The sequence below is a fragment of the Pristiophorus japonicus genome, chromosome 7 (genome assembly GCF_044704955.1).
Source record: "Pristiophorus japonicus isolate sPriJap1 chromosome 7, sPriJap1.hap1, whole genome shotgun sequence".
NCBI classification, from domain to species: Eukaryota; Metazoa; Chordata; class Chondrichthyes; family Pristiophoridae; genus Pristiophorus; species Pristiophorus japonicus.
Genome location: NC_091983.1, coordinates 192,152,881 through 192,168,938, shown reverse-complemented (window position 1 = coordinate 192,168,938; position 16,058 = coordinate 192,152,881). Strand labels below are relative to the sequence as shown.

At 46.0% G+C, this 16,058-nt stretch overlaps 1 protein-coding gene across 1 annotated transcript in view; it reads left to right on the top strand.

Moving 5' to 3' along the window:
- Positions 1-16,058, top strand: part of scml4 (Scm polycomb group protein like 4) — a 218,495-nt gene that overhangs the window by 17,007 nt on the left and 185,430 nt on the right. The window contains exon 3 of the mRNA XM_070884244.1: positions 12,894-12,982. Within this exon, the coding sequence (XP_070740345.1) occupies positions 12,894-12,982 (89 nt within the window). The remainder of the gene's footprint in view (positions 1-12,893; positions 12,983-16,058) is intronic.

Sequence of the window (16,058 nt, the reverse complement as noted above, 5' to 3'; positions counted from 1 at the left end):
TGCGACATCCCATTAGTTACTGGTTGCCAACCAGAGAATTAATCCACAAGAGTGGAAGCAAGTCCTCCTCGATTCCGAGGGACTGCCTATGATGATGAGATGGTGGAAAGGCTTTGGGGAGTCAGGAGGTGAGACACTTGCTGCAGAATACCCAACCTCTGACATGCTCTTGTTGCCACAGTATTTATGTGGCTGGTCCAGTTATGTTTCTGGTCAATGGTGACTCCCAGGATGTTGATGGTGGGGGAATCGGTGATAGTAATGCCTTTGAATGTCAAGGGGCGGTGGTTAGACTCTCGCTTGTTGGAGATAGTCATTGCCTGGCACTTGTGTGGCGCGAATGTTACTTGCCATTTATCAGCCCAAGCCTGAATGTTTTTCAGCTCTTGCTGCCTGCGGGCATGGACTGCTCCATTATCTGAGGAGTTTCAAATAGCACTGAACACTGTGCAGTCATCAGTAAACATCCCCACTATTGACCTTATGATGGTGGGATGGTCATTGATGAAGCAGCTGAAGATGGTTGGGCCGAGGACACTGTCCTGAGGAACTCCTGCAGCGATGTCCTGGGGCTGTGGTGATTGACCTCCAACCACCACAATCATCTGCCTTTGTGCTAGGTATGTCTCCAGCCAGTGGAGAGTTTCCCCCCGATTCCCATTGACTTCAGTTTTACTATTGTTCCTTGATGCCACACTCGGTCAATTGCTGCCTTGATGTCAAGAGCAGTCACGCTCACCTCACCTCTGGAATTCAACACTCTTAGAAACATAGAAACATAGAAAATAGGTGCAGGAGTAGGCCATTCGGCCCTTCTAGCCTGCACCGCCATTCAATGAGTTCATGGCTGAACATGCAACTTCAGTACCCCATTCCTGCTTTCTCACCATACCCCTTGATTCCCCTAGTAGTAATAGAAATATAGAAAATAGGTTTGGACCAAGGCTGTAATGAGATCTGGAACTGAGTAGCTCTGGTGGAGTCAAACTGGGCATCGGTGAGCAGGTTATTGGTGAGTAAATACCGCTTGATAGGACTGTTGACGACACCTTCCATCACTTTGCTGATGATTGAGAGTAGACTAGATGGGGTGCTAATTGGCCGGATTGGATTTGTCCTGCTTTTTGTGGACATAACATACATGAGCAGTTTTCCACATTGTCAGATAGATGCCAGAGTTGTAGCTGTACCAGAACAGCTTGGCTAGAGGTGCGACTCATTCTGGAGCACAAGGCTTCAGCACAACAGCGGGGATGTTGTCTGGGCTCATAGCCTGTGTTGTATTCAGTGCGCGCAGCCGTTTCTTGATGTCACGTGGAGTGAACTGAATTGGCTGAAGACTGGCTTCTGGTGGGAACCTCAGGAGGAGGCCTGTGTGGTTGAATACCACACTGGCCAATTCACTCATCAACTGAGCCAGTGAACGCAATGCACTTTATTCCCCCCCCCCTGCTGAATCCCATCATTAAAATAGTTCCAGCGATGTGGCTGCTCAGCAGAGGAGGCCTTTGGCAATGAGGAACAATTTGTAAGTAACACCAAGGGCACAAATAAATATCAATTGGTTGAGGTGCAAATTTACAAAACCAGAATCTTCACAAACTGCTTACAGGAATAAAGCTCTCAGGAAATGTGGTCAAGCCCAAGATAAAATAATATTCATGTGTTGGGCTAGTTTAGCACTCTAAGCCCAGAGCTTCAGTTCATGGGGAAGCAGTAAGGGGATTTAGGTATGGAGGTCAGACTACCAGGATAATCCATCCATTAATTTTACGCTCTGTGCGCCAGGAGCACTAATTTGTAAAATCTACCCCATTGTACATTGTTACATTAGCCCTAACCTACTGGGAGCAATACAGTCACATTTGTGGGAATGTATACTGCATAAATCTCTATGGTGGAGAAACTAGCAGCAGTGAACTGGAATGTGCCCCCTGTGCCTGATAACCCTGCTAACAAATTGTCATATGGAGCAATCCACTTGAGGATGTATAATTTCTGAGAAACAGTGGTTTAAACATTAATAATACTAAACATAAAATTGTAAGCTATTGACTCTTGAAATGGTCCTTTCCTCCCCTGGGTGTATTAATAATAACAAGTTCATGATGATTACTCTATGTGGTGACCTCTGTGACCTCTTATCTACCTCATTTTGCATTGTACTATAAGACCGCAAAGCTGATGCCTTCCAATTCAGTAACACAGGAGAGAGCCTCAACAACTGTCTATAAACCCGCGCACATCTACTAGACTATTATGATCTTTGGGAGGGTCGGTATTTTTCTCAGAATTTTCTGATCCTCCCCTTTGCCCGCCCCCCCCCCCCCCCCCCCAACAATGGATCTGTTATGCATGTAAACATTATAACTATGTAAGACTTGCCACCAGAGGGCCCAAGGGTCACCTGCACACCTCATGTGAGCGAGTATAAAAGGTTGTCTGCCATGCTGCTTTGGCACTCTGGAGTTTTATTAAAGAGATGAAGGTCACGTCAGTTTAAGCTTACAGTACTCAGTCTTGTGGAGTTATTCGAAACATAACAAGATCTAAGATAATGGCCCTGATATTTGTGGAGAGGGTGCAGGGGAGCACGGTAGTGCATGGAAAACCCTGCAAGGCCGAGAGCGCGGACATCCTGCTGCATTTAATGGCAGGACCTCATTATAATTTTTTTCTTCCAGGCAAGTTGACCGGCTGGCTGGCTGCTGAGCGGGAAAAGCCGTGGCAGAAGGCCGTAGCCGGGAACCCTTGGGGACCGTCCCCATAAATCAGGAGGAGGGTGATGGGAGTGAGAAATCGAGGCTTGTCGTAGGGAGGGAGGGAGTGAGACATCAGAGCGTGGGGGGAGGTCGTTGATAGCGCGGGGTTGGCGGGGGGAGGGGTTGGGAAGAGCAGCCTCGATCGACAGAAGAGAGGCTGAAGGCTTCCTTGAGGGACCAGGGGGAAGCATACCTGATCCTCTTGGCCCACAAGGAGTGCTGTAAAAGGCACTTACCTTCTGGAGTCGGCAGCTCCTGCCTCCATTTCGCTGCCCTGGGAAACCCGCGCAGCAGCTATTAAATTTACATCCAGCTCCCAATTGCACAGTGGGAGCCAGATTTAAATATGTTAATGAAGAGTCCCACCTCCCCACGGTGAGACACTCTCACGACAAGAAACCAGTCTCCGTCAAAATAACAACGGGTGCATACGCAGCGGGTTGGAGGCGTGTTCCCCATTTAAAAATTTTGTAACCACAACTCCCTCAAGGCTGAAGTCTCCATTTCCTGAGCTCACTTTTAAGGATCATGTGTAAATAATGACTACTGGAAGATGTAAGGGAAGATGGTTGCCAGTCATGGAACTATGCCCCAGTGACAAAGTCAGGGTCGTTGGGAGGGTAGGGAAGGAAAGTGGGGAGCATACACATAGTCGTCATGTTGCCCAACACCATTATACATCACACCCAGCAATTTTCCTCCCTTGTGATGCAATGTTTTTGTCATGTATGTACATGCTGTTTGTAGCCACCAGATGGTGTCATTGTTGGAGGCCACTGAGCAGCACGCACATGGTGCTGCTCTGGTATAAAAGGCCAGCCATTTTGTGAGTCAAGCACTTTGGGCCGTAATAAAGCAGAACCAAGGTTGTGCCTTGCTTAGCTAAACAGTACTAAGTTTGTACCTTTATTACATACATAACATTTGGTGACGAGAATACAAGAACCTTTGTTTGCAAAATGAGCACAATTGGATTTTTAGAGCGTTGCGTGGAGGGAGAAGATTGAGCAGACTTTGTGAGCCCTTTGAACCAGTACTTCGTGGCCAACAAAATGAAGGGGGTCGACGATGCAGATCGGCGCCGGGCTGTGTTCCTCACTGTCTGCGGTTCCAAGATCTACGGTCTGATAAAGAATCTACTCATGCCGAGTGATCCAACGAGAAAACGTACGAGGAGTTGTGTACTTGATAAGGGAGCACCTCAAGCCAGACGACGGCATCATCATCTCGAGATACAGGTTTTATACAGACGTTTGATCGGAGGGCCAGAGCGCAGCGGAATTCGTTGCCGACCTGAGATGTCTAGCGGGACCGTACAAGTTCGGGACAGTGTTGGCAGACATGCTGCGGGACTTCTTTGTTATCGGTATCAACCACGAGGTGATCCTGCGCAAACTTCTGGCGGTGGAGGAGTTGGATTTTAAAAGGGCCATCCAGGTCACTCCATCGTGTATGATGATGGACAGGAGTTTAAAGCAAATATCGGTGAAGAACCGAACTGTAAATGCAAGTACTGTAAATGGAATTGATTCAGCGTTCGGCAGAGCAGCACATGGCAGGGCCTATCCGGCTGCGTTTGCAAAACCTGTGACTGCCCAAATTCCGCCAGCGGGAATGTATCCGACTCCTCCGTGTTGGTGTTGTGGGGGAAATCATCGGCACCAGCAGTGCCGATTTAAGCAATATAGTTGCAAAGACTGTCTGAGAGTGGGGCATCTCCAGCACAAGTGTCCGCAGATGTGTCGCAACTCGCTTGCTCATCACATGGAGGATGAGAGTCAGACTAGCACGGATCTGGATATGCAATCCGAGATGCCAGAGGAGGAAGTGTATGGACTGTACTCTTTCATAACCAAGAGTAAACCAATTTTGAATGATGTGAAGTTTAACAGGATACCGGTATCGATGGAACTGGATACAGGGGCGAGTCAATCGATCATGAACGAGAGAGTATTTAATAAGCTGTGGGATACTAAGACTGTGAGGCCCAGGCTGAGCCCTGTTAACGCCAAGCTGCACAAATATACCAAAGAACTGATAAAGGTGATTGGCAGTGCACAAATTAATGTGTCGTATAACGGTGCGGTTCCAGGCAATGGCCCAACGCTGCTCGGCAGGAGCTGGTTGGAGAAAATCAGATGCGACTGGAACGACATAAAGGCGTTGTCGTTGGAGGAAGATGCATGTGCCCAAGTAATGAGCAAGTTCCCCTCGCTGTTCGAACCGGGTATCGGCAACTTCACGGGAGCCAAGGTGCAGATCCATGTGGACTCAGATGCAAGAAAGCTCGAGCAGTGCCGTATATAATGAGGGAGAAGGTCGAAATTGAACTGGACAGGCTCCAGCTTGAAGGGATCATATCACCGGTCGAATTTAATGAATGGGCCAGCCCCATTGTTCCAGTGCTGAAAAGTGATGGCACTGTCCGAATCTGTGGAGACTACAAGGCTACGATTGACAGGGTTTCCTTTACCGAAGGCTGATGACTTGTTTGCGATGCTAGCCAGTGGGAAGTCGTTCACAAAACTGGACTTGACGTCTGCCTATATGACGCGGGAGTTGGTTGAGACATCGAAGAGACTTACGTGCATTAACGCACAAAGGACTGTTTATTTACCACAGTTGCCCGTTTGGAATTCACTCGGCTGCAGCAATATTCCAGAGGAGTATGGAAAGTCTACTGGAGTCCGTTCCCAGAACTGTCGTGTTCCAAGATGACATCCTGATTACCGATCATGACTCCAAGGAACATCTGAATAACCTAGAAGAGATTCAACTGCGTTTGGACAGAGTGGGACTCGGACTTAAAGGCTCGAAGTGCGTCTTCATGTCATCGGAGGTCGAATTCCTCGGGAGGAAAATCGCTGCTGATGGCATCAGACCTACTGACGTGAAACCCAAAGCCATCAAGAATGCACTCAAGCCGCAGAACATGATGGAGCTGCGTTCGTTCCTAGGTCTACGCAACTACTTTGGTAACTTTCTACCTAAATTGAGCACCTTACTTGAACCACTGCACATGCTGTTGAGAAAAGGCAACAACTGGGTGTGGGGCGCATTGCAAGACAGAGCTTTGGGGGAAAGCCACCAATCTGCTTTTCTCTAACAAGCTGCTGGTACATTATGACCCATGTAAACATTTAGTTTTGGCCTGTGACGCATTGTTATATGGAATTGGTTGCATGTTACAAAAAGCCAATGAGTTGGGGAAACTTCAACCTGTCGCGTATGCATCCAAAAGTTTGTCGGCAGAAAGAGCCTACAATATGGTAGAAAAAGAAGCTCAAAATGTTCAGGCTGGCAGTCTGGGAGGTGGGGCGGTGGGGGCAGGGGGGAGCGGTTTGTGGGGCTGGAGGAAATTACAGAGATAGGGAGGGACGAGGCCATGGAGGTAAACAAGGATGGGAATTTTAAAATCGAGGTGTTGCTTAACCGGGAGCCAATTTAGGTCAGTGAGCACAGGGGTGATGGGTGAATGGGATTTGGTGCGAGTTGAGACATGGGCAGCAGAGTTTTGGATGAGCTCAAGTTTATGGAGGGTGAAAGATGGGAGGCTGGCCAGGAGAGCTAGAGGTAACAAATGCATGGATGAGGGTTTCAGAGGCGGAAGAGAGTAATGGATTTATGTGTCTCCAAGTTAGCGTTGTCAAGGTCTTGGTTACAAATTGTAGATCTGTACCGGTGTAGATTTCTATGCAAGTCCTTTAAACTGGTGGCAGACGCATTTTCAAATTAAACTTCAGTTGCATTTGTTATTGAGTTGCCTTGAACTGTCTGAATGCAATAACAGCCTTAAAATAAACATTGAATAAGCTTCATTGCTTGTGTATGGAATTACAAATGTTTAAAGGGCAACTAGATAAATACCTGAGGGAGAAAGGAACTGAGAGCTCGAGCACAGAGCTTGGAGACCGAGCCGAGTGGGTCACAAGTGATCAGCTTCGCTGGGCAGGCCACATAGCATGCATGCCAGATACGAGACTCCCTAAGCAAATGTTTTATGGGGAGCTCCTTCATGGTAAACGAGCCAAAGGAGGACTGCGGAAACGTTATAAGGACACCTCAAAGCCTCCCTGGTAAAGTGCGACATCGCCACTGACATCTGGGCGACCCTGGCCGCAGACCGCCCGAGGTGGAGAAAGTACATCCGGGAGGGCGTTGAGCTCTTCGAGTCTCAACGCAAAGAGCATGAAGAAGCCAAGCACAGGCAGCAGAAGGAGCACGCGGCAAACCAGCCCCATCGACCCCTTCCCTCGATGAATGTCTGTCCCACCTGTAACAGGGACTGTGGCTTTCGTATTGGACTGTTCAGCCATCAAAGAACTCACTTTGGGAGTGGAAGCAAGTCCTCCTCGATTCCGAGGGACTGCCTATGATGATGATGATTGTAGAAATTTGGTAGAAAGGAGGAAGGCAGTTTCTCACATCCAACTCAAAAGGAGGCGTGGAGCCATAGAACCTGAGCACTCTAAGGGAGAAGCAGCAGAATCTGAGAGTTTTAAGTTGAAGAATCAGAGAGCCCGGAGGTGAGGGAGCGCGAGCATCTGGGAGAGAGGTAAAAGCACCTAAAGTGACGTCAGTACAACGGAAGGAGCTGATTGGTGAGTGTTTTCTTTTCCAGATCAGATCAGGAACAAGTCTTAAGTTGATTTCTGGTAAGTTTAGAAAGTAGATATAGAGAAAATGGAGTGGATACAGAGAGAATGTTGTGGGGAAGAGCATAACTAGGGGCCATCAATATAAGATAGTCACCAAGAAATTCAATAGGGAATTCAGAAGAAAATTCTTTACCCAAAAAGTGGTGAGAATGTGGAACTTGCTACCACAGGGAGTGGTTGAGCCAAACAGTATAGATGCATTTAAGGGGAGGCTAGACAAGCATATGAGGGAGAAGGGAATAGAGGGTTAATCTGATAGATTTAGATGAGGAAAGATGGGAGGAGGCTCGAGTGGAGCATAAATGCCAACTTGGAATGGTTGGGCCAAATGGCCTGTTTCAGTGTCATATATCCTATATATCCTATGCATCCAATGTAATCCTAATTAGTAGTCTAATAAATAAAAGCATTTAAAAGAAACGCCAGTGTTTTAGTGCTTAGTGCAAGTTAGTGCGTAAAAAAAGAAAAAAACTTCAGTAGATATAAATATCATAAATAATCTATGCTCAGATATGGCAGTGTAGGTTGCGTGTCTGAACTGTATATGGGAGAGTTTGTGGACAGAGACACTGTCCTGAGTGAACACATCTGCAGTAGATGTCTGTGTCTCGAATCTCTCCAGCTCAGAGTCATTGAGCTGCAGCGTGATACATTATGGAGGGGGAGCAGTATCGGAACATTTTGCTCCAGACTTCGGTCACACCTCGTAGAAAGGTGCAGGTTCAGAACGGGGTTGGTGTGACCAAAATATGCAGAGTAAGGGGAATCCAGGTGAGATAGAGAATGAGGATCCACAGAACCTTATCCTATTCAACAAGTACAATGTACTTGCTGTGTGTGAGGATTAAAAAAAGGATAAAGACTGTTGGAAGGACAGCCAGACTGCGGACCATGGCACCTTGGAGCAGGACACTGACCAAAGAAAGGAGGATGGGAAGCGTAATGTGAAAGTTGTAGGAGATTCTATAATTAGGGGGACAGATTGCATCTTTTGAAAGCGAGATCAAAAGTCCCACATGGTATGTTGCCTACCTGGTGTTAGGGTGACATCTCGAACCGGCTTGAAAGGATGTTGGAGAGGGAGGAGGAGGAGGCAGTCATTGTGATCCATGTTGGGACCAACAACATGGGGAAGAGTAGGAAAGAGATCCTGTTTGGGGAGTACCAGGATCTAGGAGCTAAATTAAAGAGCAGGACCTCAAGGGTTATAATCTCTGGATTATTACCTGAGCCATGTGCAAATTGGCGTAGGGATAAGCAGATTAGGGAGGTGAACATGTAGCTGAAGGAGTGGTATGGGAAAGTGGGGTACCATTATTGCGACAGGAAGGAACAGTACTGTTGGGACGGGCTCCTCTTGAACTGGTCTGGGACCAGGGTCCGAGCGGAAAGGATAAATAGAGTGGGCACAAGGACTTTAAACTAGGAAATGGCAGGGAGGGCTCATGTGGAAAATGTAGTATAAATAATAGTTCAAAAACAAATGAAAGAGAAGAGAGTAGAGTAACAGTCAGAAATAGTGCTTTAGGCACTACGGGTAAAGCGAAAACTAAACTAAGACAAAGTAATTAAACCAGGAGAGAGAAATAAAAAACATGAGTGAAACATTAGAGCTGAAGGACAGGCTAGTGTGTGTAGCTCAAATAAGCGTTCTTTATACAAATACACAGAGTATAAGGAGTAAATTCAATGAACTGCAGGCGCAAACTCAACTTGGAGCGTATGACGTGGTAGCTGAAACATGGCTGCAAGACGGTCAGGACTAGGAACTAAATATACCAGGTTATAATCCAGAATCCAGCAGAGGAGGACTAAGGGTTTAATTAGGAGGGGGAAAATAGCGTACGAGAAGAAGCTTGCAGGGAACATAAAAACTGACTGCAAAAGCTTCTATAGATATGTGAAGAGAAAAAGATTAGTGAAGGCTAATGTAGGTCCCTTGCAGTCAGAATCATAATGGGGAACAAGGAAATGGCAGACCAATTGAACAAATACTTTGGTTCTGTCTTCACTAAGGAAGACAGAAATAATCTCCCGAAAATAATAGGGGACCAAGGGTCTAGCGAGAAGGAGGAACTGAATGAAATTCTTCTTAGGCAGGAAATTGTGTTAGGGAAATTGATGGGATTGAAGGCCGATAAATCTCCAGGGCCTGATAGTCTGCATCGCAGAGTACTGAAGGAAGTGGCCCGAGAAATAGTGGATGTATTGGTGGTCATTTTCCAACATTTTATAGACTCTTGATCAGTTCTTATGGATTGGAGGGTAGCTAATGTAATCCCACTTTTTAAAAAAAAAAAAGAGGGAGAGAAAACAGGGAATTATAGTCCGATTAACCTGACATCGGTAGTGGGGAAAATGTTGGAATCAATTATTAAAGATGGAATAGTAGAGAATTTGGAAAACAGTGACAGGATCGGTCCAAGTCAGCATGGATTTATGAAAGGGAACTCATGCTTGACAAATCTCCTAGAATTTTTTGAGGATGTGACTAGTAGAGTGGACAAGGGAGAACCAGTGGATGTGGTGTATTTGGACTTTCAAAAGGCTTTTGACAAGGTCCCACACAAGATATTAGTGTGCAAAATTAAAGCACATGGTATTGGGGGTAATGTATTGACGTGGATAGAAAACTGGTTGACAGACAGGAAGCAAAGAATAGGAATAAACCGGTCCTTTTCAGAATGGCAGGCAGTGACTAGTGGGGTACCGCAAGGTTCAGTGCTGGGACTGAGGAATTGAGAATAATATTTCCAAGTTTGCAGATGACACTAAGCTGGGTAGCAGTGTGAGCTGTGAGGAGGATGCTAAGAGGCTGCAGGGTGACTTGGACAGGTTAGGTGAATGGTCAAATGCATGGCAGATGCAGTATAATGTCGATAAATGTGAGGTTATCCACTTTGGTAGCAAAAACAGGAAGGTAGAATATTATCTGAATGGTGACAGATTAGGAAAAGGGGAGGTGCAATGAGACCTGGCTGTCATGGTACCTCAGTCATTGAAAATTGGCATGCAGATACAGCAGGTTGTGAAGAAGGCAAATGGCATGTTGGCCTTCATAGCGAGGATATTTGAGTATAGGAGCAGGGAGGTCTTACTGCAGTTGTACAGGGCCTTAGTGAGGCCACACCTTGAATAATGTTTACAGTTTTGGTTCCCTAATCTGAGTAAGGACATTTTTGCTATTGAGGTAGTGCAGCGAAGGTTCACCAGACTGATTCCCGGGATGGCTGGACTGACATATGAAGAAAGACTGGGTCGATTATGCTTATATTCACTGGAATTTAGAAGAATGAGAGGGGATCTCATAGAAACATATAAAATTCTGACGGGATTGGACAGGTAGATGCAGAAAGAATGTTCCCGATGTTGGGGAAGTCCAGAACTAGGGGTTACAGTCTAAGGATAAGGGGTAAGCCATTTAGGACTGAGATGAGGAAAAACTTCTTCACTCAGAGAAATGTGAACCTGTGCAATTCTCTACCACAGAAAGTTGTTGAGGCCAGTTCGTTAGTTATATTCAAAAGGGAGTTAGATGTGCCTCTTACAGCTAAAGAGATCAAGGAGGATGGAGAGAAAGCAGGAATGGTGTACTGAAGTTGCATGATCAGCCATGATCATATTGAATGGTGCTGCAGGTTCGAAGGGCCGAATGGCCTACTCCTGCAGCTATTTTCTATGTTTCTATGACGCTCTTCACACTAGAAAAAGATGGGCTCACAGGTGTTACGATGAGTTTCATCTTAAAGGGTAGAAGATGCCTGTCCATGGAGTTTTTTAACGTGTGGTGACCGTTGCATACCAGCCACCACAGGGGCTTGACAGAGCGAGGTCTTGGTCCAGTGGTGAGGATTGACCAAGACGACTGGAGACCAAGCTCTGTTGCGCCTCCCCTGGGCCATGATCCCGCTGCTGTTAAATGCTGCGCCGCTCCTGGGCCACGATCTCTCCGTTATATGCTGCACTTGGATCTACCTCTGCCCCCTCGCTGGGCTTTAATGCCGCCCCTCGCTGGGCCTCCCTCGCTGGCCATCTAACATCGCCCCCCTGCTGGGCCCGGCCTTCAGTCCTCCGCTGGGTCCGGTCCTCAGCCCCAAACTGTGCTCGGCCCTCAGCCCCACTCTGCGCCAGGCCTTCAGCCCCCCGCTGGGCCCGGCTCTCAGCCCCCATTTGGGCTTGACCTCCTCTCCTGCTGGGCCCAGATCCCAGACTAGGCTAGGCTCGGACGCCGCTCCAGTGGGCTGCCTGGACTCCAGTGCCATCAGTCCAGTCGCCCTTGTGCGTGTGGAGCATAAATACCAACTCTGACTGCTTGGATCTGTTTTCATTTTGTAATTCTATGCAACCGGGTAGGAGGCCTGCTTGTGAAATCATTATCTCTCATTCTACTGCTTAACGATCACAATCTCTCAGGCTTTTGGACTGTGCTGACAAATCCCGACATGACCCTTGTTTTTAGCTTGTGGGAGGGTAAGAGAACACCATGGAGCGTGGGTTATCCCAGAATGGTAATGAAAGTTCCCTATAAAAATTACAGGCTTTATAGTTCTAATAGAGATCTTTCACTACCACAAGAGATGAATTGGAAAGATCCACTTCAATAGCTGTCTCTTGCCTGCTGACACAAGTTCCATAGCCAGGCCAGTTGCAAAGCAAGAATAAGAATGACAGAAAAAGAGAAAATGAAGAGAAGGACACAGTAGAGATAGAGGGTGAGACGAATAATTTAATGTTACTTCACTCAGATGATGAACACAACTTGCCATTTTTAACTATGTTTATATTGTTTCCGTGAGTCATAGCCTCACAGATTTTATCCAGTGTGGTTAGCTCTGCACGTGAAACTGAAGATTAATGGCCGTACCTCATCTGATATTTATTCAGCTTACCTGTACTACTGGGCTCAATATCTCCTACCAATGTCAACAAAAGGCATGATTAAAAAGCTAGAGTGAGCCCTAACTGGGAGAGTATTAACACTTGAAATGGTTTTTGGAGCTGAAGATTGCTGTTCAGGGAAACAATGCCACCATGTGCTTTTGGAAACCGAAGCACCCATTGACTAAACCACTCTCTACATCTGTGGTCTCTCATCTGTCGATAGACTGTAACTGCTCCAGGGCAGAGGAAACATTTCCTCAAAGCTGAGATAAATAATTATCATATTGTGGGAAGGGTTGAGGCATTATTCCTCGTTAAAAAAATATTTCTTTAATTCCATATGCCTGTCATTTTTTTTTTTAAACGAACAGTATGTTACAAATTTAGTGACAATTCCTTCTGTTTCACTTTTAAAAAGATGAATGACAAACTGCAAACTTATTTCATGTAGTGTGAAAGTGCAGGGGACCCAATTCCTGAACAGATCTGTACTGAAATAATGCCACAATGATTCAGTCCTTATTCATTTTCCTTCATATTTTGATCCTTGCTTTATAGACCGAATGCCTATTAATATTTCTGTGTATTCAAGGGTTTCGACTGAATGTTTCCTGTTGGCCGATGTTTCTTCTGAAAACATTGAGTGGAGCAGAGATGGCACCAGCAAGAACTTTTCTCAAGGTATTGCTTTATACATTTTCACCAAGCAGATATTATTCAGCTGTAAGCCATGTCATTTAAGTGGTCCAGTGACAGTATGTTACAGTGCACTGGGTCACCATCCCATTGCTGTTTATGGGACCTTGCTGTGCACAAATTGGCTGCTGCGTTTCTTACATTACAACAGTGACTATGCTTCAGTGGTTGTAAAGCACTTTGGAACATCATGAGGTCGTGAAAGGCGTGGTATAAATTCAAGTTAGTTCTTTCTAAACAGCTATGGCATTGAGTGGGCTCATGCTTGGGATTCACCATATAGAAGTCTTGGCTAGGTCACTGGGTGGGATAGATGCAGAGTGAAGGTTCATTCTCCCAAGCGGGGATGAGAGAAATTCAGAGGGCGCTGACCTCAGATTATTCTCTTGAAACTCCTAACAGCTGGTTACACAGCAATACAGTTTTAAAAGAAGCTTTAAGTGCCAGCATTATAATCCGTACCTGATCACGCTGGACAAGGTAGGGGACCTGCACAGTGAATTCACTACTAACTTCTTCAGTAGTGTTGTTTTAGTTTTTTAGTCACTTTATCTTTAGAATAATCTGCTATACTCTCCCGCCCCGTCCTGCGATCTTTAGATTCATGTTGTACTGATCAGCGCAGAGAGTGAAATGAGTCAGCCTGTGGACAGCTAAACAGACCGCACTAAGCTGACATTAACAGAAAACATATTTAAGCAGGCTGGGGCAGGGGAGAGAGGGGGATCTCGTAATTTATCATTTTAACAGGCTAGCAATTAAACTGTGCTTTAATAGTAAACTGGAAAAAGCTTCTATTTCAGTATTCGCCGAGGTTTGGCACAGCTCTGGTGTGCAGGCAGCCTCTGTGCTCCCCATAAAGTGGAACACATTTTGTACTCACAGGCTCTGTAGCCATAACAAAATTCACAAGCCTCCCTCCTCTGCCTTTGTTGCGCTGGAAGCCTGAATCCTCTAGTGTCCAGTGTAGTAGCGACACAAATGGAGGGAAATATATCCATGGGTGGGTGTACTGCCTGTACCTGACTCTGGGAATAGAAACATAGAAACATAGAAAATAGATGCAGGAGTAGGCCATTCAGCCCTTCGAGCCTGCACCACCATTCAATCAGATCATGGCTGATCATTCACCTCAGTACCACTTTCCAGCTTTCTCTCCATACCCCTTGATCCCTTTAGCCATAAGGGCCACATCTAACTCCCTCTTGAATATATCTAACGAACTGGCATCAACAACTCTCTGCGATAGGGAATTCCACAGGTTAACAACTCTCTGAGTGAAGAAGTTTCTCCTCATCTCAGTCCTAAATGGCTTACCCCTTATCCTTAGACTGTGTCCCCTGGTTCTGGACTTCCCCAACATCGGGAACATTCTTCCTGTATCTAACCTGTCCAGTCCCATCAGAATTTTATATGTTTCTATGAGATCCCCTCTCATCCTTCCAAACTCCAGTGAATAAAGGCCCAGTCGATCCAGTCTCTCCTCATATGTCAGTCCAGCCATCCCGGGAATCAGTCTGGTGAATCTTCGCTGCACTCCCTCAAAGCAAGAACGTCCTTCCTCAGACTAGCAGACCAAAACTGAACACAATACTCAAGGTAAGGCTTCACCAAGGCCCTGAACAACTGTGCAGTAAGACCTCCCTGCTCCTATACTCAAATCCCCTAGCTATGAAGGCCAACATGCCATTTGCCTTCTTCACCGCCTGCTGTACCTGCATGCCAACTTTTAATGACTGATGTCCCATGACACGCAGGTCTCTTTGCACCTCCCCTTTTCCTAATCTGCCGTCATTCAGATAATATTCTGCCTTCGTATTTTTGCCCCCAAAGAGGAGAAATTGGGGAGAATGCAGCAAGGTGGCGACATGGAGAGATGAGTCTACGAGCAATTCTCCACTCTAGTCTGCTGAGAAATCAGCAACGAATGGGTGTAGAATCCAGTCTCCTTGTCTAAAGAACCAGCAGCAAGAAAATAATTTGTTTGTGAATTATTTAACACTTTCCTTTTATAAGTTGCACCTTTCAGAAACATTGACTAAAATTGCTTCTGCAGGCTCCTCGCTGCTGTTGTATTGTATTGATTGGAGTATAACTAAGACTGCCTATTTCCACCTCTGTAACATTGCCCATCTCTGCCCCTGCCTCAGCTCATCTGCTGCTGAAGCCCTCATCCATGCCTTTGTTCCCTCTTGACTTGACTATTCCAACCAACTCCTAGCTGGCCTCCCACATTCTACCCTATGTAAACTAGAGGTGATCCAAAACCCGGCTGCCTAAACCTCTCTGCCTCTCTACTTCTTTTTCCTCCTTCAAGACGGTCCTTAAAACGTACCTCTTTGACCAAGCTTTTGGTCACCAACACTAATTTCTCCTTATGTAGCTCGGTGTCAATTTTAAAAAAATCTCATAATACTCCTGTGAAGCGCCTTGGGATGTTTCACTATGTTAAAGGTGCTATATAAATACAAGTTGTTGTTGATTACAACTTGTTCACATGCTCTCTTTAAAATGTGCTGCTTGCTGGTTTAAGTGGGCCATGAGGTCATGCATTGTCGTTTATCTCTGGCATCTCATTTTGAGTCTAGCTCAGCATGGTGGTATGAAAGTCTCCTCTCTCTGCTGGATGGAAGGCCCATGTGAAAATACTTTACCAATCTTAACCCAGTTCGAAATAGGAAAGAAAGTTGTGGATGCTGGGAATCTGAGATAAAAACAGAAAATGCAGAAATACACATCCATTCCATCAAGCATCTGTAAAGGGAAAAGACAGATTAACAACAATAACATGCATTTATATAGTGCCTTTAATGTAGAAACACGTCCCCAAGCACTTCTGGGAGGTGTAACCGGGAAAAAATGGTTGCTGGGCCAGAGAAGGAGATACCAGGAGGAATGACCAAAAGCTTGGTCAAGGTGGTGGGTTTTAAGAAGAGTCTTGAAGGAGGTGAGGCGGAGGCGTTTAGTGAGAGACTTCCACATCCACTGCCCACTACGTCTGTGCTGTTAGACTACTCATCCAACATCCAAGTCTTGAATGGGCCACAATTTCCTCCAGGTA